Source organism: Molossus molossus, unplaced genomic scaffold (genome assembly GCF_014108415.1).
Source record: "Molossus molossus isolate mMolMol1 unplaced genomic scaffold, mMolMol1.p scaffold_m16_p_17, whole genome shotgun sequence".
Classification (NCBI taxonomy): Eukaryota; Metazoa; Chordata; class Mammalia; order Chiroptera; family Molossidae; genus Molossus; species Molossus molossus.
The window spans coordinates 69,370,360-69,396,074 of record NW_023425352.1 but is presented as its reverse complement, the minus strand read 5'-3'; the positions used below and the strand labels follow the sequence as shown (position 1 = coordinate 69,396,074).

General features: G+C 57.2%; 1 protein-coding gene across 1 annotated transcript in view; it reads right to left on the bottom strand.

Moving 5' to 3' along the window:
* ARHGAP22 (Rho GTPase activating protein 22) overlaps positions 1 to 25,715 on the bottom strand; it is a 156,573-nt gene that overhangs the window by 81,518 nt on the left and 49,340 nt on the right. Inside the window, exon 3 of the mRNA XM_036265319.1 lies at positions 21,284 to 21,371. Coding sequence (XP_036121212.1) covers positions 21,284 to 21,371 — 88 coding nt within the window. The remainder of the gene's footprint in view (positions 1 to 21,283; positions 21,372 to 25,715) is intronic.

The window sequence follows — 25,715 nt, the reverse complement described above, 5'->3', positions numbered from 1 at the left end:
GCCCCAAGGAGAATGGAGGTCCAGCCTAGCACTGCTTCTTCCAGTCATGTGACCGAGGCCACCTGGAGGCAGCCTCCAGCTGATGCATGTCGAGCCCAGGACAGGTGAGCTCTCAAAGTCACTGCTGTAGGTGAAAGAGACTGTACTTGAATCTGGGCAGTCCGACCCGCCACCAGTCACTTTCCTAATGACCAGCCCCTTCTTCCTGCCTCCCGGATGTGCCCACGGGCCTGCCCCCACCTCCTGCATCCGCTCCTCCCATTCTCGTTGTGAACAGTGTTAGGAGTTTCACCAAAATCCATGTGCACACACGATATGAACAACACCAGTGAAGACTCTGCATTTTAAATTTTTTTTTTTTATCCTCACCCGAGGACATTTTTCCATTTTTTGTTCAGGTAGAGTGGGAGGGAGAGAGAGGAACAGAGAGAGAGAGAGAGAAACATCGATGTGAAAGGGACACATCGAGTGGCTGCCACCCGCACAACTGACCAGGGCCGGGGACAAACTGCAACCGAGGTACGCGCCCTTAGCGGGAACGGAACCCGGGTCTCTCAGGACCGCAGGCCGACGCTCTAACCGCTGAGCCAAACCGGCCAGGGCAAGACTCTGCATTTTAATACAGCCTCTTCGCTTTTCCTGGGAAATCTGGGGGCCAGAGGGGCCAGACCCTCTCCATAGCAGCATTTCTTGAGGGCCTGCTGCGTGTCAGGCCCTGAAGGGTGGATTAGTGATAAGCCGGAGCCTGGTCCTGTCAACTTCAGTTTTCACTCTGAAGCAAGTATACCTACAGATATGATACACAACAAAGAGGCCCCTCCACCATCTCTCAAAATGTTCTGTGCACTTTTACCACAATGAAAGCCAACTGCTTTCAGGTTAATTAGCACCCCTGTCCCCATAGTATCCCTCATCAACAGCACTGTAGTTGTTATTCACCTTACACACTGATTGTTCGTTTTTTTCTTTGATGAAGTACTTGACACGGGGAGAGGTGGAGTCAAATAAGCCCACACTGTCTGAGCTGGGAAAGGCTCTGAATCCCATAAGGACGTTTTCCTTTCTCTTAAAGAGACTTAAGTCTCATTTCCCTTTTTCTATTGGCTACTAGGAAGCTCAAGTCCAATTTAAAGTTTGGCTTTGGCAAGTGTGAAGGTCCTAAAGCCTTCGTATTTGAGCTTTGCTTCCTGCTTTTGCCTTTCTACTTTTATTTGCATTGTCTCTACGCAAGTTACTGTTGTGTTCTCTCTATTTCATTCTGAATGTCCACATTAGAAGCTGTTTCAAATACTCTGTGGACTAACAGAGGAGTAGAAGTCAGTGAGTGATGGGAATCCATTCTGTTTGGAATCAGGAGCTGGTAAACTTTTTCTAAGGGGCGGATAGTAGACACATTCGAGCTTGTGTGCCCTGCAGTCAGCTACCCAACCTGGCCTCGTACTGTGAAGGGACCCCGTACTTAGCCTCAGACGGTACAGTGGGCCTGGCTGTATTTCAATAAAACTTTATTTCCCAAAGCAGGTAGTAAGCCAGATTTGGCCTGTGGGGTTTCCATGGTCCGCAGCTCTCTTAGAAGAATCATAGAGCATTAGAAGTTCTTAGCTTAGGGAAAAGGAATTCCCACTTCTGGGTGAAGACTGGGGCAGGCAGCCACAAAGACGGTCCGGGCAGTTGGCCCTGCAGAGGGCACATGGTGCCGGACAGAGCAGGCTCTGGGGCCTGCCAGCAGGCGCGCATCCTCCCCACATCGGCCTGTCCACTCCTTGGGGTGCTGGGCAGCGCCCTCGGGGTGCATGGCCAGCGCTGCACGGGCCAGTGGCCTCCGGCTGCTGTGGACGTTATTCATGGAAGGAATGTGTCTGCAGCTCCAAATTCCCACAGAGAAAGACAAGGGCAGTCGTTGGGGAGAAATTCCTGGGCCACATTTTTCTTGCTGCGCATGTGGCCTGAAGCCATTGAATTTGGCCAGACTGCCCAGAGAGGGATTTTACAAAGCCCATTGTCCGTCCCCAAGTCTCCCCTCACCCCTGCCCCCACCTGCTCTTTCTGCCTGCCTTTCTTTCCTACCTCACCCCCGCAGAAATGCAGCCTGGGAAAGCGCAGGAGGCCGCGGCCCGGCCCTGAGGACTTCTGCCCCCTGCTCAGCAGGAGCTGGGACGGTTGCAGCCAGGTCCCAGAGAGTTGGGGACACTTTCCAGAGACTGTGGTGGCATCAGGCCTTTCCACGCACTGCAGGGGCAGGAGGCTGTCTCGACTGCCGGACCAGGCGGGAGATTGCTCCAGTAATAGGAGCGACACAGACTGAGCATGTGTGCCAAGCACTGTCTGAGAACGCTACCCGTACTAACTCGTTACTCCTCACGGGAGCCCTAACACAGTCCCTGGCTGGGAAATGAGGCACAGGGCTGCTAGCTCACCTGGGGCCCCACCTGGACGTGGGAGACACAGGGCTTGAACTGGCGTCTGGCTGCAGCATGGCTCTTACCTCTCACCATCTGCGGTCCACGTACAAACATCGCCCGGACCACAGGTCTCAGCAGTTATGGCAAAAATCCAGTGGGCAAAGCGTTTGCACAGAGAGGACCTGTGCTGCCACAGAAGATAAGACATCCCTGGCGTCTGGTCCACTTGGCTGGGGGCTCGGCACGTGGACCGGGGTTCACAGTCCTCCTTGCTATTGCCCCCAATGTTGCCGCAGCTGCTGACTGCGCGAGGGACCTCAGTCACTCAGTGAGTCTCTGAGTGTGTGCTGTGTGCCAGCCCCGGGCTCGGTGATTTACACACATATACTTACATATATCGTATGCCACAGACACCACAACCTGGAGACTGGGTGTCGGTAACCCCACATCACCAATGAGGAAACAGGCACACTGATCAGGTCACCGATGCTTGCTGCTGTGAAAAACCGCAACAGCTCAGGGACGTAGCCCTACAAAGACTCTCGTGCTAGCGTCCCACGCGGGTCAGCCTGAGAGGAGGGCGGAGAGGCGTCCTCTGGACCGCAGCGTCTTCCCCAAACCCTCTCCACCCGCTCCGTGGACGGGGACGAGGGATCAGGGTGACCTCAGGGAGTTTCAGGGGCTGGGGCTGGGGCTGCCTCAGCACAGCCACCCACCTGCACCGGCCACCGTTCCGTCACGTGCCCCGTCTCACTGCTGGGGTGGGGAGTGGTCAGTCTGCAGCCACAGGAGAAGGAGCCGGGCTCGGCCGCCGCCGGGGTTCGGAGGGAGGGGCGCTGTGAGGGCACAGGCCACCGAGGCCAGGCCTGTGCTCTGCCACCCTGCTGCCTTGGCGGAACCGACACGAAGCTGTCGGAATGTTCCAGCTCCCATCGGCCTCCGCCGGGCAGTGCTGGGGCTGAAGATCCAGAGCGCTGTGGGGCAGACAGGGACCCTCAGAAGGCCCAGGAGAGCTTGACAGTCAGCTGCCAGCAGCCTTCCTTTTCCTAGCGGGGTTGTGGCCCAGGGTGCCGGGCAGGTGGCACGGGGAGGCAAGGGCATGCGTGTTTGCTGCTGCCACCTGGTCGTGGAAGGAAAAACGCAGGACCCCCCTCCCACTTGTGGTTCTGGGGGCAAGGGTCTAGGTCTAGGCCACTCTGCCCCATCCTAACGCCCAGCAGCCGGCTGCACAGAGCTGGCCTTGGCCATGGCAAAGTGCAGGTGCCGGGCGGGTGCAGACCCGTCCCCCCCCCCCCGGGCTCTGCCATGGAAGCAGCAGCTCCTCCAGGGCCTTGTGCCCAGGCTGGAGGGCATCCTGCCATGTAAGGCAGGGCCTGGGCTGTGACTGTGGATTCCCTTATCCGGTCATTCCCACAGGGGGCTGGCTGCCCAGGATGGTGGGCACGGGGCTGGCCCCAGCCTTGGTAGTGGCAACGAGATTACAGCTCTGTGGACTGGGCTGCTGGGTACCATGGAAATTTCCCCGTGGGAAAGGACCAGGCCACCAAGTCTCTCCAGGGAGACACCTCCTCTAGCTCATGACTTCCTGCTTGGGGAGAGGGTCCCTGAGCTCCTGTGCCCCACTCTCTCTCTCTCACACACACACACACACACACACACGATATGTAGGGGTCAGACCCCAGTCTAGTATCTGATAACCACTGTTCCTGACCACCCTCGTGTCTCAGCACCAGGGGTGGCTCATTGCCCCCCACGGCCTCTGCTCGTAGGACCTCACTCAGTCAGCACCCATTCCTGCGCCACCAACCTGTCTCCTAACCCCGAATTCCAAGATGCATTTTTCAGACTGTGGACTCCAACCACGGAGGTCATGAAATCAGCTCAGTGGGCTGTGACCAGTGTTTTTAAGAATGAGATAGAATCACAGACTAGCAAATGCCAGTGAGCACCTCCTGCAGAAACAGTGGTGTTTCGGGAACCCCTTGCTTCCGTGTGTGCCTGCAGCCCGGGGGGCTGTAATGTTTAACTCGTCAAGAACGCGCAAAAGCAGTTTGCTGCTGTCCGACCCGTTCTTCCAGAAAACGCGGGCTCCTAGTGGGAATCAGTCCATCGCCCGACTCGCCTGACAGATGCCCTGGATGCGCAAGCCCACGAAGGGCCCAAGGTTGCCAAGCCACTCAGACGCACAAAATAGGACCCGCCGCCAACTGCCACAGAGGTCCTGTGACAACCCGATCCCAGGACACTGGCTGCTCACTTGTCTGCACTTGCATAGCCAAGAGGGCCCTGAAGTGACCCTTCACAGGTCAGCCTCTCCCGGTTAGAAAGGAAAAAGCAAAGGCGCTGGGCTCCGCACATTCCTCCAGCGCGGCCTCGCAGCAGGAGGCCTGGACGCTCGGACACAGCTCAGGGCGGTGCTCCTTCTCCAGCACCCTTCCTTCAACTTGTCTGTGCGCAGCCACGCCTCTCGGTGCCAGACTGGGGACCACAGACCGAGCCCCTGCCCGTGCCCCTGCTCAGCCCCAGCTGACTGGCGGCTCACCTCCCTCTCCAGGCCTCCTCCTGCCGGGAAGCGCCGCCCACTGTGGGTGTGCTCCAGCCTGGCCCCGCCCACTCCAGCTCTGCCCTTGCCTCAGGACCGGTGGGCTCTCCATCATTCCTACGCTGGACTGAGGACGTCCTCACGTGAACTGAGCACCTGCTGTGGGCCAGGCGCCGCTGTATCCCGCCCCCCTGCCAAGGCCCGTGGAGCCGTTACTGTCACCATCCAGTGGGGCTCAGGAAGATGAGGTGACGTTCCAAGGCAGTACACACAGGCCATGAGCAGCGTGCGGCCCTGCCGGTGTAGGGAGGGGCTGGGCAGAGCAGGGGTGCAGGGAGATGGGGGCCCAGCAGAGAGGGACGGTAGAAGGATGAGCCAGGTCTTCTGGGCTTCAGCCCCCAGGTCAGCGGAAGCGGCATCCTGCTGGGAAGGGCCCGGGGCCCTGGCAGCTTCCCTTGCGCCTGCACAGATGCATTGTTTCCTAGGCTGCCACACAAGTCGCCATGAACTGGGAGGCTTGAAACAACAGAACTGAGGTCTGGAGGCAAGAAGTCCCAAACCAAGTTGCTGGCAGGGCCGTGCTGCCTCTGCAGTCCAGGCTCTGCTCCAGGTCCCTCCGTTAGCTCGTAGCAGGGTCTCTGGAATCCGGGCATTCTCTCACCGTAGCTGCATCACTCCAATCCGTCTGCACCTCCACGGCCTCTCCCGTGTGTCCAAGTCCTGCCCTTCTTGTAACGACACCAGGCGTTGAACTTAGGGTCCACCCCACCCCAGTATGACCTCATCTTAACACATTTCATAGGCGATGACCTTGTTTCCAAGTAAGGTCACATCCTGAGGTTCCCAGTGGGCATCAGTTGTGGGGGAGCATCATTCAACCACCTCCCTCCTCCCCAGCCACGGCCTCAGCTGTTCCCTTCCACTCAGGTCGGCGGAAAAGCATCAGGACAGCTGTGCCCTGAACCCAGGAGTGTCACTGACCTTCCGGAGAACTTCCAGATCTGGTGTACATTACTAATTATAACTCCAGTTTTTAACATCCAGGTATTCCAGAACAATGTGCTTTTATCTATCTATCTATTTATTTATTTTAAATATGTTTTTATTGATTTTTTTAAGAGAGAGGGGCAGGGAGAGAGAGATAGAAACATCGATGTGAGCGAGATAGATGGATCGGCTGCCTCCTGCACGCCCCCTACCAGGGATCGAGCCCACAGCCTGGGCGCGTACGTGCCCTGACTGGAAATCAAACCGGTGGCCTCTTGGTGCATGGGAGGACGTCCAACCAACTAAGCCACACCAGCCGGGAAAGAATAATGTGCTTTTAAAAAGACTTCTGAATTAGAGGCATTTTGGTGGTATATTTTTAAAAATATGAATTATGTGCACTCAGGGATACGCCACAGTAGAAGTTTGGGTCCAGAGAAGGACAACTTGTTTAGAAAGTGGTTTTCTATCCCTCATATCCACAGGGGAAGAGAACCCAGGTGTCTCCATCGAAACATAAGCCCCTTTTCAAACCAGGGAATCCAAACACTACAACCAGGAAGATGTGCCAGGTGACCCGTCACCATCCCACCTGCCTAGGAGAAGGGGAGACGAACCGGAAACTCTTTCCTTCAAATAGACCTAGAGCCCACGCCCAGTGAGAAGATGCAGTCCTGCCCGCTCCACCCAAAAGAGGTAGTCCCCGCCAACAACAGCAAAAAAATCTCTAAAGCACAGAAGAAGAAATGGGACTATTGGAAGATGAGGGCTCAGAGGATAATATTTGGAGTTAGCTTGAAATTCAGCTTAGGAAAATCTCACCAGCGCAGAGTAAAATGTTTTATAGCACCTAGGAAAAAGGAGCACAAAAATATGCTCAGGATTCAAGCATCATATCAAATGGTGTTATTTCATTTCAAGTGCTCATTATGATGAAAATGTTCTTGACTTCATAGGATTTGGCTCGTTATTTTAAATAATATTGTATTAATATCATTTGCTAGTAATGTTATTAGAAGGGTAATTAAAAATATTCGATAGTGAAACAGTCACGATTTTGCTACTGAGGGCCACAGTCTGTGCTTTGGTTCCTTGTTCCTTCCGAGCTAGTGACAGGGCGTGAGGACATTGCACGAAACACGGAACACTTCACGGACCTCACGTCATCCTGCGCAGGGGCCTTGCTGATCTCTGCATCCTTCCCGCTTTAGTGCATGTGCTGCCGAAGCACAGATGAGTAATATATATATATATATATATATATATATATATATATATATATATATGGGGTTTTTATAAGTAACTTTTTTGTTTATTGATTTTAGAGAGAGGAAGTGAGAGGGAGAGAGATAGAAACATCGATGAGAGAGAACATCGATTGGCCGCCTCCTGCATGCCCCTCACTGGGGATTTGGCCCACAGCCTGGGCGTGTGTCCTGACCAGGAATCGAACCAGCGACCTCTTGGTGCAGGGGTTGATGTTCAACCACTGAGCCATACCAGCTGGGCAGAGGAGTAATATTTTTAATACTTATATTGTATATGTTTATATTTTTACTTAATGTTTTCAATATGTATACATTTTTATTTAAAATGTATAAAATATTGAGCTCCACTGAATTTAAAACTTTTATTTTTCTGCATATCTTTTAAAGGAAGATATTGATAACATTAATATTTTTAAAATGCGGGGCTCAGTACTGCATTCCTGTGTGTTACTTCGCTGTGGCAACTGCAACAACTAGTTAGCTACTGCTGGCCGTCCGCCAAGCCCGGCGCGTCCCGCTCGGCGCGAGCTGCTCGGGCGGAGGCCGCTGTGCAGGGAAGAGCCTGAACCTGAAGGACCCCTGACCTCGGAAGGAGCCGGGCCAGAACTGAGTCTCAGACGGTGCGACTGCACACCTCACCCTTAAGCACAACCCCGTGTGCACATAGCGGGGAGCATCCCAGGGTTCAGCCAAGACACAGTAACTATCATTTCCTAGCTGTCTTTGACTCTGAGTATTTTATTATCTACATCAGGGCTCCCAGTCTCAAACCCTTATAGAGGGAGCAGGTGAGATAAACCGAGAAAGAGTTGGGGGGGCAATAGGGAGAGGTGGGGATTCTGGCCAAATGGAGGGAAAACTGTCTGAAAGGGGCAGCTGCTATTGAGCTCTTGCTCATTGGGTATATGAAGAAAGCAGGCCCAAACCTACCCTACATAAATCTCTATTTTCTATGGGTCACATGTTTTGCTTTAAAAATATTTTGTGAGCCAAACAAAATGTCTTGTGGGCCAGAATCAGCCTGGTCTGCAGCTCAGTTTGCAGTCTGAGAACTAGACTCAATTTTTGGTTATTATTTGTCTCTCTTTACCATCACTTCTAGCTCTCTTCCTGATTTTGAATGATTGCTCCTTAACGAGTTTTATTTATCAAACACGTTGAGAGCCAAGAACCAGGCTCCGTGCACAGGAGCAAACCTTTCTCTTGGGAGCTCGCAGTCCGGGGGTAGGCGGCACCAATATTTTGTTCAAGGAACAGTGCTTCTCACATCTGACTACACAGGCAAATCGCCCCGGAAATACTGGTGAAACATTCTGTCTCAGTAACTGCAGGATGGGCCCTAGAGCCAGTATTTCTAACAAGCTCCCAAGTGATGCTGATGGAGGTGGTCCATGGACCACAGCTTGAGTAGGAAGAAGAACCCATGTCTAAAAAAGTTCTGAAGCTGAAGGTTCATGGTTAGAGGAGTCTCTGCACCTGGGTTTGGCTCCCCAGAGGTGGCCTGAGTCGTCCACCCCCCACGTACTAATCCCCGCCACATTCCTCTCCGCATCCTCACTTATCTGGAGATTCAGTCTAGCTGAGATCACTCACGAAGAATGTTATCTGAGCAGGCACTGAGCAGGCCTCCCCCGCACATCGCCCCTTGGCCGTCCGCTGCACCGGCTGCATCTGAGGAATTTCTGTCCTGGCCCCGCCGAGTCTCAGAGTCTCAGAGCCGTGGGCCCAGCACCCATCTGGCGCCTGTCGGCAGCCTGAGTGAGACTCTGGAAGAACGCTGGGCTCCACCGTGTACTAGTCGCATGACTTTGGACAAATGACCTTCTGTGCCTCAATTTCCCCATCTGTAGCACAGGCATAATGTCTCCTCCGGGTGTCGGGAAGGTTGAACCCATACATTGTGGGATGCCCTTGCCACTTCCTTGTCTAAAGAGAAACTCAGTGGGCCTGGCCAGTGTGGCTTAGTGGTTGCGCATTGACCCATTTACCAAGAGGTCACCAGTTCGATTCCCGGTCAGGGCACATGGCCTGGTTGTGGGCCTGATCCCCAGTGCGGGGCACGCAGGAGACGGCCAATTGGTGTTCTCTCATCCATGTTTCTATCTCTCCCTCTGCCTAGAGTCAATAAATAAAAAATAATGTTTTTAAAAAAGGAAAGAAACTCAGCAAGTCACTTGAAGAAGCTCATGTTGCTTGTACCGAAACATGATTGAGGAAGTCACGTCCCTTGCTGTCCCAGGAACAGGACCGAGGCCGCTGAAGGCACAGCGGTTCCCCTCGTCAGCAGGCACGGGCCTGCCTGCTTCGGGTTGGGGTGTGCGCTGGGCAAGCCACACAAAAGGTGGGCGACCTGAGTAGTCACTGCAGGGGGTGTGCCGCACGCAGGTGTCGGCACGGTCGGGACATGTAAAATACGGAGTTAAGCAGCACGTTGGCCAAATTGTCAGATAATCTTCTCAGTGTGTTTTCAGGTGACACACCTTTAGAAGCAACGGCCCAGCTGTCAATGAACAGATACATCAGTGTCCGGACGTCACCGAGCGTAGAAAAGGTATGTATCTGTGGTGCTCTCTGAAGCTAAGCAGTGGAGCCCAGGGCCGCGCACTCAGAGACGCTTTGTGGAGAACGGGGCCTGATGGTGGGAGACAAGCACCTGAGAACTTCAGCGGAAAAGGCTACTATCAGGTTCTTCCAGAGAAGTTGATTTCCGATGTTGCGGACACCCTCTTGTAATGCTTGCTGGTCTTCTGACGCTGTACACAGGCCAGGGGTCAGCCTAAGCTGCAGACGCGTAATCTCACAACACCGCAGGGTAGGGACTTAAAAACAACCACCTTTTTATTCTGAAGCAATTCTGGATTCATAGGAAGTTGCAAGAAAACATGCAGCAAGGTCCCAAGCACCCTTCCCCCTGCTCCCCGTGTGAAATCGTACAGAACCAGAGCCCAGTACCGAAGCCAGTGACCCAACCTTGCTGCAGTCCAGAGACGATTCGGATCTTTCCAGTTCGACCTGGACTCGTGGGGTGGGGGAGGCCCTAGGCAGTTTAATCACATGTGTAGCTTCAGGGAACCAGCGCCCCAGTCAAGACTGTATCCCCCACTATCTTCCTCTGCCGCCCCTGAGTGGCCACGTCCAGCTCCTCCCCCTCCCTAACCCAAGGTGCAGGGATGCGGCACCTCAGGGACCACGGGAGGCACTGAGGGACCGGGAAGGTGGCCGCTGCGCGCTGGCTCTGACTGCTGGACTTACAGTGGGGAGGGGTTGGGGAGCAAGTGGGGGCACACCTGCAGGCTTCCTGGAGGAACTGACCATCGAACTTGGTCTAAAAGGAGAGAGAGCAACACTTCTAACTGGGGAGTGCTGGGACCTCGGACCCGTGGGAGCGGAACGGGGGTGGGAGGTTGGGGGCAGAAGAGCCCTGTTCCCTACACTTCTGATCAGCTTCTAGCCTGGGCTTCTGCGACTGCACAGTGACCCATCCACTCCACCCCCAAGCTGCTTCTCCTTCTGCACACCCAACATCCTGCCAGTCGTCTGAACTCCACCCCATGCCGGGTCCCTCACCAGCCGGCCCCCACCCACCCCCTCAGCCCCTGCTGGGTTCCAGCATGCTGCTGCTCATTAAAGCAGCCCCCTAATTAGTGCCCTGGCCCCCTTTGTCACCTCCTGAATATGATCACACCGGCCTGCTGTTTAGGGCATTCCCGAATTCAGTGGCTCCTCGCAGCCTATGGGACTGTCCCGTGCCTGAGCCTCAGACACAAGGCTTTTCGGAATCGGACCCTGGCCCATCCTCCAGCAAATGCACAGGCTCCCCTTCCACCCGGCACTGCGCGCTCAGGTCCCACCCCCGGCTCAGAGCCAGCCCCGCTGCTTCCAGCCCCAGGACGTTTGCACAGCCGTCTGTGTCTAGTCCCTGCTCCTCCTATCAGCCAGGCACTGAGCACTGGGCTGAAGCTGTAGCCGTGTGTCAGACGTGGACTCTGCCCTCCGGAAGCCCTAAGTCTGATGGCAGAAACAGAACTGCCCCCCAAAAGAAAAGAAAGAAAAAAACCAAGAGGTATTTTCAATAGTGTGTGAAAGGTGCCACCCCAGAAGCAAGGGCAAGGCGGGAGGAGGTGTTCACCCGGATAGGATGAGGGGGACAGCACAAGCCTGGGGTCTGGATCCACGCACCTGTCCCAGTGCAGGGCAAGACACCTCCTGGAGTCCCCCCCATGGGGGTGCACTCCCCCCCCCCCGTGCAGATCTGTAGGTTGCCAAGGTACGGCTGCGCCAGAGCCCCGGGGTGAGGGCCGTGTTACACACTCAGGAAGCCAGGTGGCTCGGGTGAGGGGTGAGCACCCCTGGTGGGCCACTGCGTGCTCCCTTGATTGGCCTCATGCAGGAGAGGGGGCTTCAGTTTCCTCACCCCAGGGACCGTGCTGGATCTGCCAGGACGCAGGACGCGGGCAGGCCTGGCCTCTGGGCGATATTCCTGCTCCTCCGACAGCCCCCCCCCCCCCCCCGCCCGGCCTCAGCAGATCAGGGTGTGGGAGCGGTGGAGGGAGACTCTGGGCCAGCAGTCTGTCCCCAGGCTGGAGGGACGAGACGGAGGCAGCAGGGTCTTTGGGTCCTGGGCGGGATGGGGCAAGCGTGCTCAGGCCTTGGAGGGGCCACATCCCTTTACTTTTTCTTTTTAAAGCTCTTACTTTCCTTTTTTAAATCTTCACCCAAGGATACGTGTTTAAAAAATTTTTTTTTCTTTATTGATTTTAGAGAGAGAGGAAGGGAGAGGGAGAGATAGAAATGTGGATGAGAGAACATTGATTGGCCACCTCCGGCACGCCCCCTACTGGGGATTTGGCCCTAAACCTGGGCATGTGCCCTGACTGGGAATCGAACTGGCAAGCTCTTGGCGCAGGGGTCAATGCTCAACTACTCAGCCACACCTGCCAGACCCAAGGATATGTTTTTATTGATTTTAGAGAAAGAGGAAGGGAGAGGAAGACAAAAACATCAATGTGAGAGAGAAACATCCAACAGCTGCTTCCCCTAAGCATCCTGACTGGGGATCGAACCCACTACCTGGGTATGTACCCTGACTGGGAATCGAACCCATGACCCTCCAGTGCACAGGATGATGCTCTACCAACGGAGCCACACCAGCCAGGGCCACATCCCTTTTCTGAGTGCCAAGTTCATAAATGGCATCAAGACACTGATAAGATGTGGACTGAACTCCTTTATGGCTCTTGAATTTGCAGGGAGAGACCAACAGGGGGTGTTAGAGGGCCATTCACAGGGTGGAGCCTCGGACAGAGCAGAGCCAAGTCTGGTTTGACACCGAGAAGCCCGCAGTCAGGGCCAGCTTCAGGGGCCTGCCACCAGGACAGGCACACGGCCCCGCTCGGAAGAGCCCTGCGCTAGGAATTTAATGCTCTAATTCTTGATCATTTCGCCTTTAAATCTGTTTGGGACGTGGAGTTCCGTGAGCCAGTAGAGCCTGTGCTGGGGCGGGGAGGTGCCTGGCTCGACCTCTCCGCCACGACGGGCATGGCGTCCGGTGGCTGGCAGGAGGGAGAGCTGGCATCTAGTGTGTGTGTGGCAACTTGGGGGACCCGGGTGCTTGTAAGGGTCTCCTCTCATCCCACGAGTATCCCTGTACCAAGGGAATGAACCATTTAAATAGCAAATAATGAGCCCTGGCTGGGTAGTTCAGTTGGTTAGAGCATCATCCTGATATATGAAGGTTGTGGGTTTGATCCCTGGTCAGGGCACATACAAGAAGCAGCCAATGAATGCATCAATAAGTGGAACAACAACATCTTTCTCTCGCTCTAAATTCAATCAATAAAAAATAAACGATGCTACGCCTGGTCAGCCCCAGGCTGCACCATGTACACGCACTCACGCCCGAGCGCGTGGCCAGCAGCCTTTCCTCCAGAGAAGCGCTCGGGGCTGCAGGGCGGCGGGTGGCCCCAGCCTCTCCCTCCGGGCACAGGGCCAGGGTCACCTCCCCTGCGGGTCCCTGCCCTGAACTTGGCCCCGGCTTCCGAAGGGCTTTTCCACTGGGCTCAGGACAGGGCCAGCAGCATAATCCAGGGAGCCCCGGGCCAAACAGAGACGCAGGCTCCATCTTCAAGAAGCAGGAACTAAGCGCCATGACAGGAGTTGAATATAAAGCTTTTTCCTTTCTTCAGTGAGATGGATTTCGACCCGTCCAAGTGTGGGTCCCGGACCAGCATCACCAGGAGCTTGTCACAAATGGAGAATCTCGGGCTCTACTGCCGACCTCCGATCAGAGACTCGGGAAAGTCCTGAAGTCCGGGGCTCCTCATACAGCAAAGTCTGAGAACAAGTGCCCTAGAGCTAAAATTGTGTGAGTGTGTTTTTAAAACAACAGTCCCAAAGAAATAGGAACTCGTACTTGAATCTTGCTTGCGTATAGCAGATAAAAGAGAAGTTAAAAGAAAGAAAACAGAAAGAGGGAGTGGGGGGAGGGGAACGAACACGGCGGTGGCGGCTGGGAACGTGTCCTCTGCTCGGCCACATGCCTTAGTTCGCGTGAGGGCCACAGCCGTCTTGCCACGTAAGTAGTTTGTAGGTAGTTTTACTTCTATTATCCGATGATAAAAAAGAGACTTGAAATGTAATCAGCCCAAGTTCTTTAAATTAGTGAGCGCAGAGCTAAAACGTGCATCTGGTATCGGTGGGGAGAGGTGCTCACGGGAGTGGACTTCTTTTGATATCCCGAGAAAAATAATTTTCCAAGACTTGCAGGGGAGAATGAGTGATGTTCACTTGTGTGGAGTTAACTCCCTGCGTTTCCAAGGCCCCTCCCTCAGCCCCTCCGTGAGAAGTGTCGCTGTGGTTCAACAGGGCTAGAATCCGGCCACTGTCCAGCGTCCCCGCTCCGTGTTGGCACAGCCCAGTCCAGCATCCGCTGGCTGAGCTTGTGTTGCCTGCTGTGGCCCATCCGTCCGGCACATGTGGGGTCCACGGGCCGCAAGGATGAAGGAAACATGGGCGAATACAAGGAAGCAGGAGCAAACACGAAGGCACCAGAGGGCCAGGAAAGAGCTGAGAGCCACAAGACACAAACTCCTTTGAGGGGGAGATGCTGTATCCCCACATTTCCATGGGTTGTACTGGTCCTGTGCACTCTGGCCAGCGATCTCTGTTCCCGGGTTTGACTGGCAGGCATCTTCCCTCTGTCATACAAACTTCGCTGCACATGCGTCTATCTCCCCTGGGTCGGACCCCTTGCCCCGGGATCTGCAGGGAATGGGCTGGGGGTCCCCTGGGGAGTGTGAAATTGCAGCCCCCTGGTGAAGCTGCCCAAAGGACATGCCTATGATTGGCCTCCCCCTTTGCTCCTTTCCTATTATTAATAACTAGCTAATTGCAATCGTATCACATCTAGGCGTCTGTCTGATTCCAAAGGGCAGGCTTTTCCCAGGGGCTCTCCCTCCCTCTCTCTAGCCTTTTTGTTCCAAGGGTACTTGTGGGGCGCGGGTTCTATTTCAGGCAGTGCACTTCCGAGCCCCCGTCCTGCAGCTCCCCCAGACAGGTGTCTCCTGGGCACGTGACATGGGGCTAGTGTTGAGCATCAGCACCGCCCATTGCACCCCTCTGTGGCGCTCATGAGATTTCTGCTGCGCGGATCTGCCGAGAGCGTGATTTTGGCCGAAGGAATAAACTATGCTCTCCTCTTCGAGTGCACCCGTCCCAGGACACAGTGGGAGTTTCATACCTGGCCCTGTGTTTAGTTGAGAAAAGTGAGGTGAGGCAGGGGGCAGACGCAGAGCAGGGAGGTAAGCAGCCGTCAGACTTGCTGACTCGCCCTCTCTCAGGGGTGGGTGCTCCTGTGAGCTCCTGGTCGAATCTCCCTTCTGGTCATTACCTGTGACTGGCGCTCTGCAGGCCAGCTCAGCAGGGCCGCGTGCGGTCAGGCTGATACTCAGGCTGACTGGTACCAGGTGCCGAGATCGGCCGAGGTCGGCATCCCCCTCGGGAGGCGGCCGACGCGCTGCTCTGCGGGTGTCAGAGCCCCGAGCAGGCTACGGGAGTAATGAGTGTGTGCTGGCCCCGGTCCAAGGCCAGGCCCCGGAGACAGCCGGCAGCAGCTCTGTCTGCTCTGAGCTGCAGGCCAGACGAGGGCAGGCAGCTGGGAGCTGGGTGCCCACAGCCCCAGCGCAGCCATGAGGAGCTGCGGGTGGGGCCTGGGCGGTCACAGGCCAATCCTCTTATCTCACTGATAGGGAAACTGAGACTCTGAGAAGGGAGGACATCTGATTTGGCTCCCCCAGCAGGTTAGGGGCCGAGCTGGGTTGGGAGCCCCCTACACAGGCCCCAGAGGCAGAGCGGCTGTGCCTGATCAGGGAACTTGGCACACGGGCTTCTAACTGCAGAGAGAATCAGGCCTCAGCTTGAGTGGCCTCCGCCGGGGGAGCCTGGGAGCCTGCGGCAGGGCCTCTCCTCCTGTCCGTCCCTTAGCAGAGAGGTCTCCCCCACAGACACCCACTGGGGCGAGGGTGGGGCACAGCTTAGACAGTGGCAAGACTGAAGGCACCTCCTGCCCGGTCCTCACAATCCCCATCGCTGCTCTTTCCAGCACACAGTCTGGTTTGAACCTCCTGCCAGCCGAAGATTTTCAACAGCTGCAGTCCAAGCCCCGCCGTCCAGCATCAGGCCCAGCGTGGTCTGTGTCTGACCCGGCCAGCCTCCCCTGCTCGCCCTCTCTCCCGAGTCTCCTGAACCACGCTCCTGCAGGGCTCCGTGCCCTGCTCAACTCTGTGCCCTCTCTGGACCACCCTGCTTGCCCATCTGGATAATTTCTGCTTTCCTGTCAAGGAAACACCCAGGCAAGGGCCCCACCCCCACTCAGACTCCCCACACAGTGTTGGGCTTGTTTGCTCACAGGTACTAGCCAAGCGGCAGCTGTGTCATTATTCAGAATGACAAGGAGCAGGGAGACAGCAAGAGGGGTGTGCAAGCATGAGCCAGGCACCCTCACCACACCCAAGGCGCTTGCTGTTATTCTCCCAGTTCACAAATGATGCCACAGGCACGGGACGGGTGGCAGGGCCGAGCTGTCCGGTCCTCCCAACCGACAGCAAGCAGGTGCAGGCAGGGAGCTGGTGCCCAAACCTGCCTTTGACTTTCTCCTCTGTGCACGCCCACTGGCCTGCGCAGGGACATCTGCACCCCGCTCCCCCCGATTTCCCTGGGGTGCCGCTGCTCGCTTTGCTGCACCTCAGCCCCAACTCCCCCAAGACCTCAGAGCCAACCCCACCTGGCCTGCTGTGGGCAGGGTGCCCGGGTGTGGGGAGGGCGGCAGCCCGGAGCAGGGGTCTGCCAGACCTCAGAACCCGCGGCTGCCACCGGATCCTCCAGCACTTGACCTTGAGAAACATGGTCCGTGGGGCTCAGAGCAGATGCGTCCTGAGATGGGAACCGGGCCCAGACTTCAGAGCAGCTCAAGAAGACAGGGCTTTCCTGTTCTTACCCTTCCTGAGATTCGGGGTGGCCTTCCCATCTCAGGGGGCTAAGCCCTGCCAGGGGGGTCCTTGCTCCCTGGAGGAGATGGGCCAGGAAAGGCCCCCAGCCCGGGCCCTGCTGTGGCACTGTGGGAAGGCTGTGGGAAGGCCGTGGGAAGGCCGTGGAAAGGCCGTGGGAAGGCCTACAGCGGGACACTGGCCTGGCAGACACAGGACCATAGACTGCGCCTGTCACCTCCCCTCCCTTCCCGAGGGCACCAGTACCTCCTGGGCTCCTCGCTCCCACTGGCCGACGCCTTGGTGGGAGGCTCTGTCCAGTTGCTGGGGTGAACAGGCCTTTCCTCACCACCCAGAGTTGTCGGGGGCAAGCACGTGGCCTGAGCGTGGCCGTGGAGACTTCGGACCCGAGCGAGGAACACCAGGACGAAGGGCCAGGCAGGATCCAACCCCAGCAGGGAGCGCCGCCCTCGTCCGGCTCCTGGGCCCCAGCAGCCCTGCCCCTGCCCTCCCACTCAGCTCTGCAGTGTCCCCATCTTCTGTGGCCCACCCCCTCACCCGAGTTAGCCAGAGGGGCTCTGCTCCCTGCACCTGGGACCCTGGAAGACCTGCCGGCCAGGCGGGAGATGTGGCAGCCCTCACTACTCTCCAGAAGGCTTAGGCTCTGCCCGGTCCTGGCAGAGCGCCGGCCTCCCGCTGGGGGCAGGGTGCTGACCCTGGAGAGGGGCATCGCAGTGAGCTCCTCTGCTCCCTGGAGACCGCCTCTTCCCGCCAGACACAGCCCCTCACGGTCTAGCAGCCCCCAGAGCAGGCCTCCCCACCCGTGCCTCCCCGTGGCCGGATGCCATGTACCCATGGCCGGACGCGGGCACTGCCAGGTAAGTGTCCAGGAGGCCAAGAGGAGCAAGTGTGCCCGGGAAGGGAGCTATCAGAGGGCCGGGCGTGTTTGCCGTAACTCTGCTCACCAGTCACCATGTGCCGACGTTGCCCCACCCACCAGGCCAGCCTCAGACGCTGCTGGGTGTTCCACCGCAAGCCAGTTCCACCACCTGAGCAGGGTGTCCTTAGGCACACGCAGACCAGTTACCGAAGTTCTGCGGCACACCGCAAATACATTGATGCCAATCTGACAACAACAAAGTAGGCGTCGTTTCGATTCACTCACACCGGAGGGCTGTTGCTGTGTTGGCTGTGGTCTTGCCTTCGTCTGACAGTCTCGGGGAGAAGGGTCCGTGCCCGACTGGACAGTCAGGTAGCGTGTGCTTCACAGTCTCGCAGCTCGCCGGTGCAAATCGCTGCACGCGAACGTAGCGTCAGAGCCCACCGGTTAGGCGTGGTCCTAGAAGACTGCCCCCCATGCCAATCACAAGCCCAGGTTGTCACCTGTGCTCTGACCAGGCTTCCAAGGACCCTCTCCTTATGTTCGGTTAATTTGCCGGAGAGGCTCACAGAACTCAGGGAAACATTTACTTTCTAGATCAGCAGTTTGTTACCCGAGGACGTAACTCAGGAACAGCCAGAGGAAGAGGCGCAGGGCGAGGCACGTGGAAGGGTCACAGAGCCGCCACCCCTCTCCCAGCATGCCCCTCTCCCCACGTCTCCACGTGCTTGCCGACCAGGAGCTCCCGGGCTGTCCTTCGGGGTTTTAGGGAGGCTTTGTTACACAGGTATGACTGATGAAGTCACTGGCCATTGGCGACAGATTCGACCTCCATCCCCTCTCCCTCCCCAGAGGTCAGGCTTGGGACCGAAAGTTCCAAACCTCTCCCCTCAAGGTTGGGCCTTCTGACAACCAGCCCCCATCCTTAGGTGCATTCCCAAAGCAGCCTCATTAACATAACAAAAGTCACCTTTGCCACCCTCTTCAGGTAGGAAATTCCAAGGGTGTTAGGAGCTCCGTGCCAGGAACCAGGACAAAGACCAAGTATGCATTTCTTCTTATAAATCACAATACCACAGCAGGCAACTAACTGCCCAGGCTGGAGAGGGTGCCCGCCCGGGTGCCTGAATCCCAGCTGCTTCCTGGGGCCCGACCCAGAGCCAGTCAGAGTGTTGGTGCAGAGGGGAGTTCTGGGGCCAGAGCTGGCTCCGGCGGCAGCCCCCCAGCACCCCCACCCCGTCCTTGTTGGGGGTGCCCAGCCAGAATGGAGGTAGGGCCTGGCTAAAACGGTGGGGGGCGGGCAGGAGGCACGCCTGGCCTGTGGTGCAATTGGCAGGTCCCTCCAGTAGATGGCACTCACAGTTGAACTTTTCCTCGTATTTTAAATTCTACCTTGAAGAATCGTGGTATTTCTGTACTGTAGAAGAACACACACAAAACTATGACTTAAAACTCACGTAGTTGATTTATGCATGATCATATTCGGGTTTCCATCACATTTTCAAGAGTTGTCAGGTCTTCCTTCCTCTGGGCATCTGCGTGGCAAACGTGCCCGCCTGCCCTTCCCCAGCCAGAACGAGGCGTCCAGAGGTGGCTGAGCCTTCCTTCCTTAGTGCCCCCAAAGGCTGACCGAGCCCCCCACTGCCCACACCAGCCCGCTTTCCTTGGGCAGCGGCCTCCAACCCCCCAACCCAGGGGCCTCAGGCCCGTGCAAAGGGCAAGAGGGTGGAGAGGCCGTGCTGAAGGATCTGGGGTTCGGACTGTGCTGTGCTTGATCCAAAGGGGTGCAGGGAGCTTTCCTTCCTGTACCCACCCCTAGACCCCCAGGCCCGGCGGCTGGGATGCTACCCCTGTGCCAGGTACCTGAGTTGGAGGGCAGCTTCAGTGTGTGGCTTTGGAAGTGAGGCTGCCTGGGTGTGAGCCCTAAACCTACTACTGGCTGTGTGTCCTTGGGCAAGTCTCCTGCCCTACTAATCTCCAGTGCCCTTTTTAATGGTCTAGGCATGCAAGTGCCCCTGCAGCAGACGGATGTCCTGAGCACTGAGGCAGGCGAAATAAAGGCCCGCAGAGATGGCCCCTAGCATCTGTGAAGGCTGCTTTACCCGGCAGGTGGGTCCTCAACCCCCCAGAATCGGGAAATCCTTGTAAACAGCTCGGACCAGAGGGAGCACGCACAGTGGTGATTTTCCGCCTGGTCCTTGGGCCACATGCTCAGGGCCTTTCTGAATTTATGGCTGGAGTATGTTGACCTCCACCTTTTCCTTCTCCAGGCTCGGGACCCCTCCCCCGCCTCTCCTTCCATGTGCCCAGGTCCCCTCCTCTAGACCGCAGGGCCCTGCCTACCCACTGCCCTGTCTCATCTCTGCTCCGCCTTCTCTGCAGAAGCCTTACTCCTGATCTACGGCCCGGCCCGCAGCCTCCTCCCCCACTCCCTGCCCTGGGACCTCTGCGGCCACCTTCATGGCCCTGGCAGGAGATGAAATGCCCAGGCAGGTGCAACCATGTTGCTTGAAGTCTGCACGCGGGGCATGCGTTGGAGGGCCCTCCCTGCACTTCAGCTTAGCTGGTGCCTCCTGGAATCCCCAGGATGGGCAGAGCAAAGGCCAGTGCTGCCTGCTCCCTGCTGGCATTCTGCGCTCACTGGCTCCCAGCGGGGGCTCGCTGCTGGCCGGGGGCCTCCTTGGGCAGCCTGCAGCCAGGTCACCTTGTCAGAGTGCTTGGGTGCCCTCCTGCTCTGAGGCTGTGAACAGTCCCACAGACCCCAGGGAGGCCCTAGCAGTCAGGTCACAGCCGCCGCTTCCCAGAGGAGAGTCTGACGTGGATGCACACCAGTCCCGTCCGCGGGGTCCACGGGGTGACCTCCTTAAGCACGTGCAACTCTCCCCAAAGGCCTTCTCCGCCGGTAGGGAGCTCAGTCCCTGTGCGGGGCTGGCCAGATACGCCAGCGTCAGCCCCCCAGGGAGCAGCTCTCAATCACTGGCTGCTGTGCAGCCCCGGCCTCCTCCCTCCGTGGGCGAGACGTCTCTGGGGGCCTGCTCCCTCGGTCTCCAAAGCCCCCTGGAGCTGAGTCCGGGCAGCCGCAGCAGCCACCCTGACTGGCCGTCCTCCCTCCCCCTTCTCCGTGGTTCAGGGCTGTGCCCCCCAGTTCACTGCTCAGGCACAGCCCAGCCTCTGCTCCGGGCGGGGAGGGGTGTCAGGCTGAACACGGCACAGCCCGACCTCACCGTCAGCCCGGCCCGGACGCCTTTCCTTAGCGCAACAGCCACCGCATTTCAAAGCAAGGGCCTTGGAAACACACGGTTCTGTGGCTGCCACCATGACTGCTCTTTGGGTTCAGTCGTTTCCTTCTCCCCACCGCACCGCAGGGCCGTTTCGGAATCAGGGTGAAGCTTAGGCTAGTGCCTGAACCAGCGCCAGCCCCCCGTCCGCACGGGACCCAGAGGTGCGGTTTGGGCCTTCGCCCTAAGTTGTCCCAGTTGGTTGGTTTCTTCCCTTGTGTTTACTGTGAATGTAAAAATCCACCAAAAGTCAATGACCCACGTGATTGATTGGATTTTCTAATTTTACCCCGATTCGCCGTATCCTCTAGACTTGACCCACATTTCCGAGCCGTGTTTACAGACCGTCTGGCGCGTCATGAAGGAGCTCCCTTCCCAGGCTCCAGGTGTGGCGACACCCGCGCTGGGGCCGCGGGACGCACAGAGCTGCTCGCGCAGGCCTACCTGGGCTGATCTCGAAGAGATGCTTCCCCACTTCCTCAGGGCCAGGAAGGAGCTGGGTCACCTGCTTCCCTTGCAGAGAAAGGAAGCCCTGGAGGAGAGAGACAAACAGAGACAGGCGGCATGAGATGACTGGGAAAGACTCTGTGGTGGGGCCTGGGGAGGGACCACGGGTCAGGGCCCAGCCCTCAGGCCCTGGCTGGTAAGCTCGGGTGCAGGACTGCAGGCCTCTCTCCAAGGCAGGTGCCATGCCCAGCTGAGGCCCTGCCCGGTCCCAGTGGAGCGGGTGGCACTACAATCTGCACGTACTCTGGGGGGCTCTGCCCACAGGCACCCCAGCACTGCCTGGAGTGGTCACCCTGGTTAAAGGCGGAATGCAAGTCTGGAGCAAGGTGGAAGGCTCCCCTCAAGTGGAGGGGTCCCTGTCCCAACGTCCCATCTCTGGGGCAGGAGTGTTAGGTTGTGGTGGGCCAGGCAGAGGAAGGTTGGCACGCTGGAACTGGCTTTCTCCCTGAGGTGACGTGGATAAAGGACCCGCAGGTCTGTGTAATTCCAGTTCCGCCCCCTCCCGGCCAGGCGCGGTTTCTCTAACTGCTCAACGGGTCAGCCGGCACACAGGAGGTACCAGCACACGTGCTGCCATGTGCCGTGGGCCTGTGTGTGTCCATTCCTGGGGCCACACCGCCAGTAAGCCAGGATTTGAACCCAGCCAGTTAGGCTGTAGGGATGGAGTTGAAAGTGGGTGTCCTGTGGAGAGAACCAAACATGTGTAGTCAAAGCCACACACGGTCTGAGTTGGGCAAATCTGAGCAGGAACAGATGAAGAAAGGCCTCCACAGAGGTTGCTCACTAGCAGAGAAGGGGGCACGGGGGCCCAGTCCCTCTCCCGGCCTGACATCCGCAGGGCGGAAAGGCACGGGAAAGACTGGGGCTGTCAGCAGGGGTAGCTGGGCGCAGTCCCAGCCCTGCACTTCCTGGCTGTGTGACCGTAAGGAGACCCCCTAACTTCTCTGAACCCCAGTTTCCACATCTCGACCATGGAACAGCAACCCCCACATCTCAGGGATGTTGAGACTCCACAGTTCTGTTCAGGAAGTTCCACTCCGGACCAGGTTCCGCGTCACAGCCGTTGGGCTCCCCTCTCCCACCCCGAGGCTGGGCCTGTCCCCCCTCCTCCCCGTGAACGCGCGTCTCTGCGAGGCCTTTCTCAGTTTCATTCATGCTCAGAATTGCCCAGCTCAGACTGTGTGTGGCTTTTGAAACTCTGTTGTTAAAGTTGTTTTAATTTACTGGGCTGACATTAGTTGATGAAATGAGAAGGTTTCGGGAATACAGTTCTCTTAACACATCGTCTGTGTCACGCACTGTGTGTTCAGCCATGTGCGGCTCTGACGCACACTCTTGGTTCTCTCCATGGGAACCTCTTAACCTCCACCCCCACAACCTAAGTGCCCGGGCTCAGATGCTGGCTGAGCCGAGCACAGGTGCAGGGCCCCAGGCAAACGGCCTGACTTCTCTGGGCAGCCGCCCAGTGCCCTATGTGCGGAATAGGAAGAGAGACGCTGCTTTGCGGGGCTCTTATGGTTAAATGAACGAGCACCTGGGAAATCTTAGAGCAGGGCCTGGCACACAGTGCGAGCCATGTGTGTGCTACAAAAACCCCAGCTGTTACCTTGTGCCAGGCCTCCAGTGTCTGCACCTGCCCAGGTGAGGGGCGTGGCCTCTAGCCCCCCACTCTGCACGCCCACAGGGCACTCCTCTCCCCAACCCCAGCTTCTCCCACGGGTATCTCCAGCCTGCGCCTGTGTGGAGCCCTGTCCCTCAAGGACACAAGGAAATTCCTTCTCTCCTTTAAGCAACAGAAAGGCAGAATGACATCTTCACCCCCAGATGCTTGCGTTGGAGGAATTACAGCAATAAACCAGAGCCAGCTGTAACCGCTGTAACTGAGTTAACATTTACTTTCTTTGTAGGGAACCTGGAGCTGCTGGGAAGGAATCAGGGCTGCAGCCCAGGCCTGGGAAATGTGCTCATCAGAGGCCGTGGGCGAGATCCGTCACTGGCTAATGGGATGCCGGGTGTTTGCTGTTTCCGTAAGTGTGTCTGCATATCCAGGGCACGTTGCTTGTTCCCTCTGTGCCTCGATCTGTCATCCGTAAAAGGGGAGTAACAATATGGACATCGACACTTTCTGCTACAGCCCAATCAAAAGCAGTGCTTGTACTTTACAGAGCTTGTACTATACACCTGGCTCTTTGTCTAAATGATCGGACTTAATCTTTCTAGAGGCCCCATGGGGATAGGTGCTAGATCCCCATCCTCCTGGACGAGCAGATGAACAGGGGAGAGGTGAAGCAACCAGGCCCCAGGGGGTAGGTGCTGATCCCCATCCTCCTGGACGAGCAGATGAACAGGGAGAGGTGAAGCAACCAGGCCCCATGGGGTAGGTGCTGATCCCCATCCTCCTGGACGAGCAGATGAACAGGGGAGAGGGGGAGCAACCAGGCCCCATGGGGGTAGGTGCTGATCCCCATCCTCCTGGACGAGCAGATGAACAGGGGAGAGGTGAAGCAGCCAGGCCCCATGGGGTAGGTGCTGATCCCCATCCTCCTGGACGAGCAGATGAACAGGGGAGAGGTGAAGCAGCCAGGCCCCATGGGGTAGGTGCTGATCCCCATCCTCCTGGACCAGCAGATGAACAGGGGAGAGGGGGAGCAACCAGGCCCCATGGGGTAGGTGCTGATCCCCATCCTCCTGGACGAGCAGATGAACAGGGGAGAGGTGAAGCAGCCAGGCCCCATGGGGTAGGTGCTGATCCCCATCCTCCTGGACGAGCAGATGAACAGGGGAGAGGGGGAGCAACCAGGCCCCATGGGGTAGGTGCTGATCCCCATCCTCCTGGACGAGCAGATGAACAGGGGAGAGGGGGAGCAACCAGGCCCCAGGGGGTAGGTGCTGATCCCCATCCTCCTGGACGAGCAGATGAACAGGGGAGAGGGGGAGCAACCAGGCCCCAGGGGGTAGGTGCTGATCCCCATCCTCCTGGACGAGCAGATTAACAGGGGAGAGGGGGAGCAACCAGGCCCCAGGGGGTAGGTGCTGATCCCCATCCTCCTGGACGAGCAGATGAACAGGGGAGAGGGGGAGCAACCAGGCCCCAGGGGGTAGGTGCTAGATCCCCATCCTCCTGGACGAGCAGATTAACAGGGGAGAGGGGGAGCAACCAGGCCCCATGGGGGTAGGTGCTGATCCCCATCCTCCTGGACGAGCAGATTAACAGGGGAGAGGTGAAGCAACCAGGCCCCATGGGGGTAGGTGCTGATCCCCATCCTCCTGGACGAGCAGATTAACAGGGGAGAGGGGGAGCAACCAGGCCCCAGGGGGTAGGTGCTAGATCCCCATCCTCCTGGACGAGCAGATTAACAGGGGAGAGGTGAAGCAACCAGGCCCCAGGGGGTAGGTGCTGATCCCCATCCTCCTGGACGAGCAGATGAACAGGGAGAGGTGGAGCAACCAGGCCCTGTGTCCTGTTAGCTGGGCGAGCGGGGATGTGCCACCAGCTGTGTCTGGTGCTGGAGCACTTTGCTCCTCACATTTGTGACAGCTCTGTGTGCAAGAAGCCACCATGAAGAGGCAGGCCCCCCTCGCTCAGGTGACCCCACTGTGGCCAGCACTGCAAGGGGCCCCCAGAACCAGCTTTCAGAGCCTCCCAGATCCCCCCTGCCTCTCCTGGTCAAGAGCATGGCTTTGGTCCCAGCATTTGCTCAGGCACAGAGGTGAGGGTTGGGGAGGGGCAAGGGCAGAGGGCATCTGCTTTCGTTCCGGCATGGAGCTTGTCAGGACTGTGATGAAAAGACGTGTAAGGAGTCAGTATGAAGCATCCAGCTGAAACACTCAGGGTAGGTAGGTCTCTACTTCGAGTGGGCATCAGAATCACCTTTGACATACAGAGCACTGAGTCTGGTGGTGTGGGGGTAATGGACAACAGGCCCTCCAGAAAAATAAGGCTACCTGATTTGTAGTGTTTGCCAACTCCTGTGATATAAATAACCACCCACACACGACGGATTCAGTGACGTAACTGGACATAGCGCTGGGACGAAATGCACAACAGCGCTTCCACCACGCGGACACCATGACCTCGGGAGCATAGGCAAATGAAGGCCAGCAATCGGGGATTGATACATTTCCAGTACGTAAACCTTTTAATTTATTTTTAAAAACTTTTAATTGATTTTTAGAGGGAGAGAGAGAGAGGAAGGAAAACATCGATGCGAGAGATACATTGATCAGCTGCCTCTTGCATGACTCCCACTGGGGACCAAGCTCGCAACCCAGGCATGTGCCCCAACCAGGAATTGAACCAGCAACCTTTTGGTGCACAGGACGATGACCAACCAACTGAGTCACACCGGCTAGGGCTAAACCTTTGTTT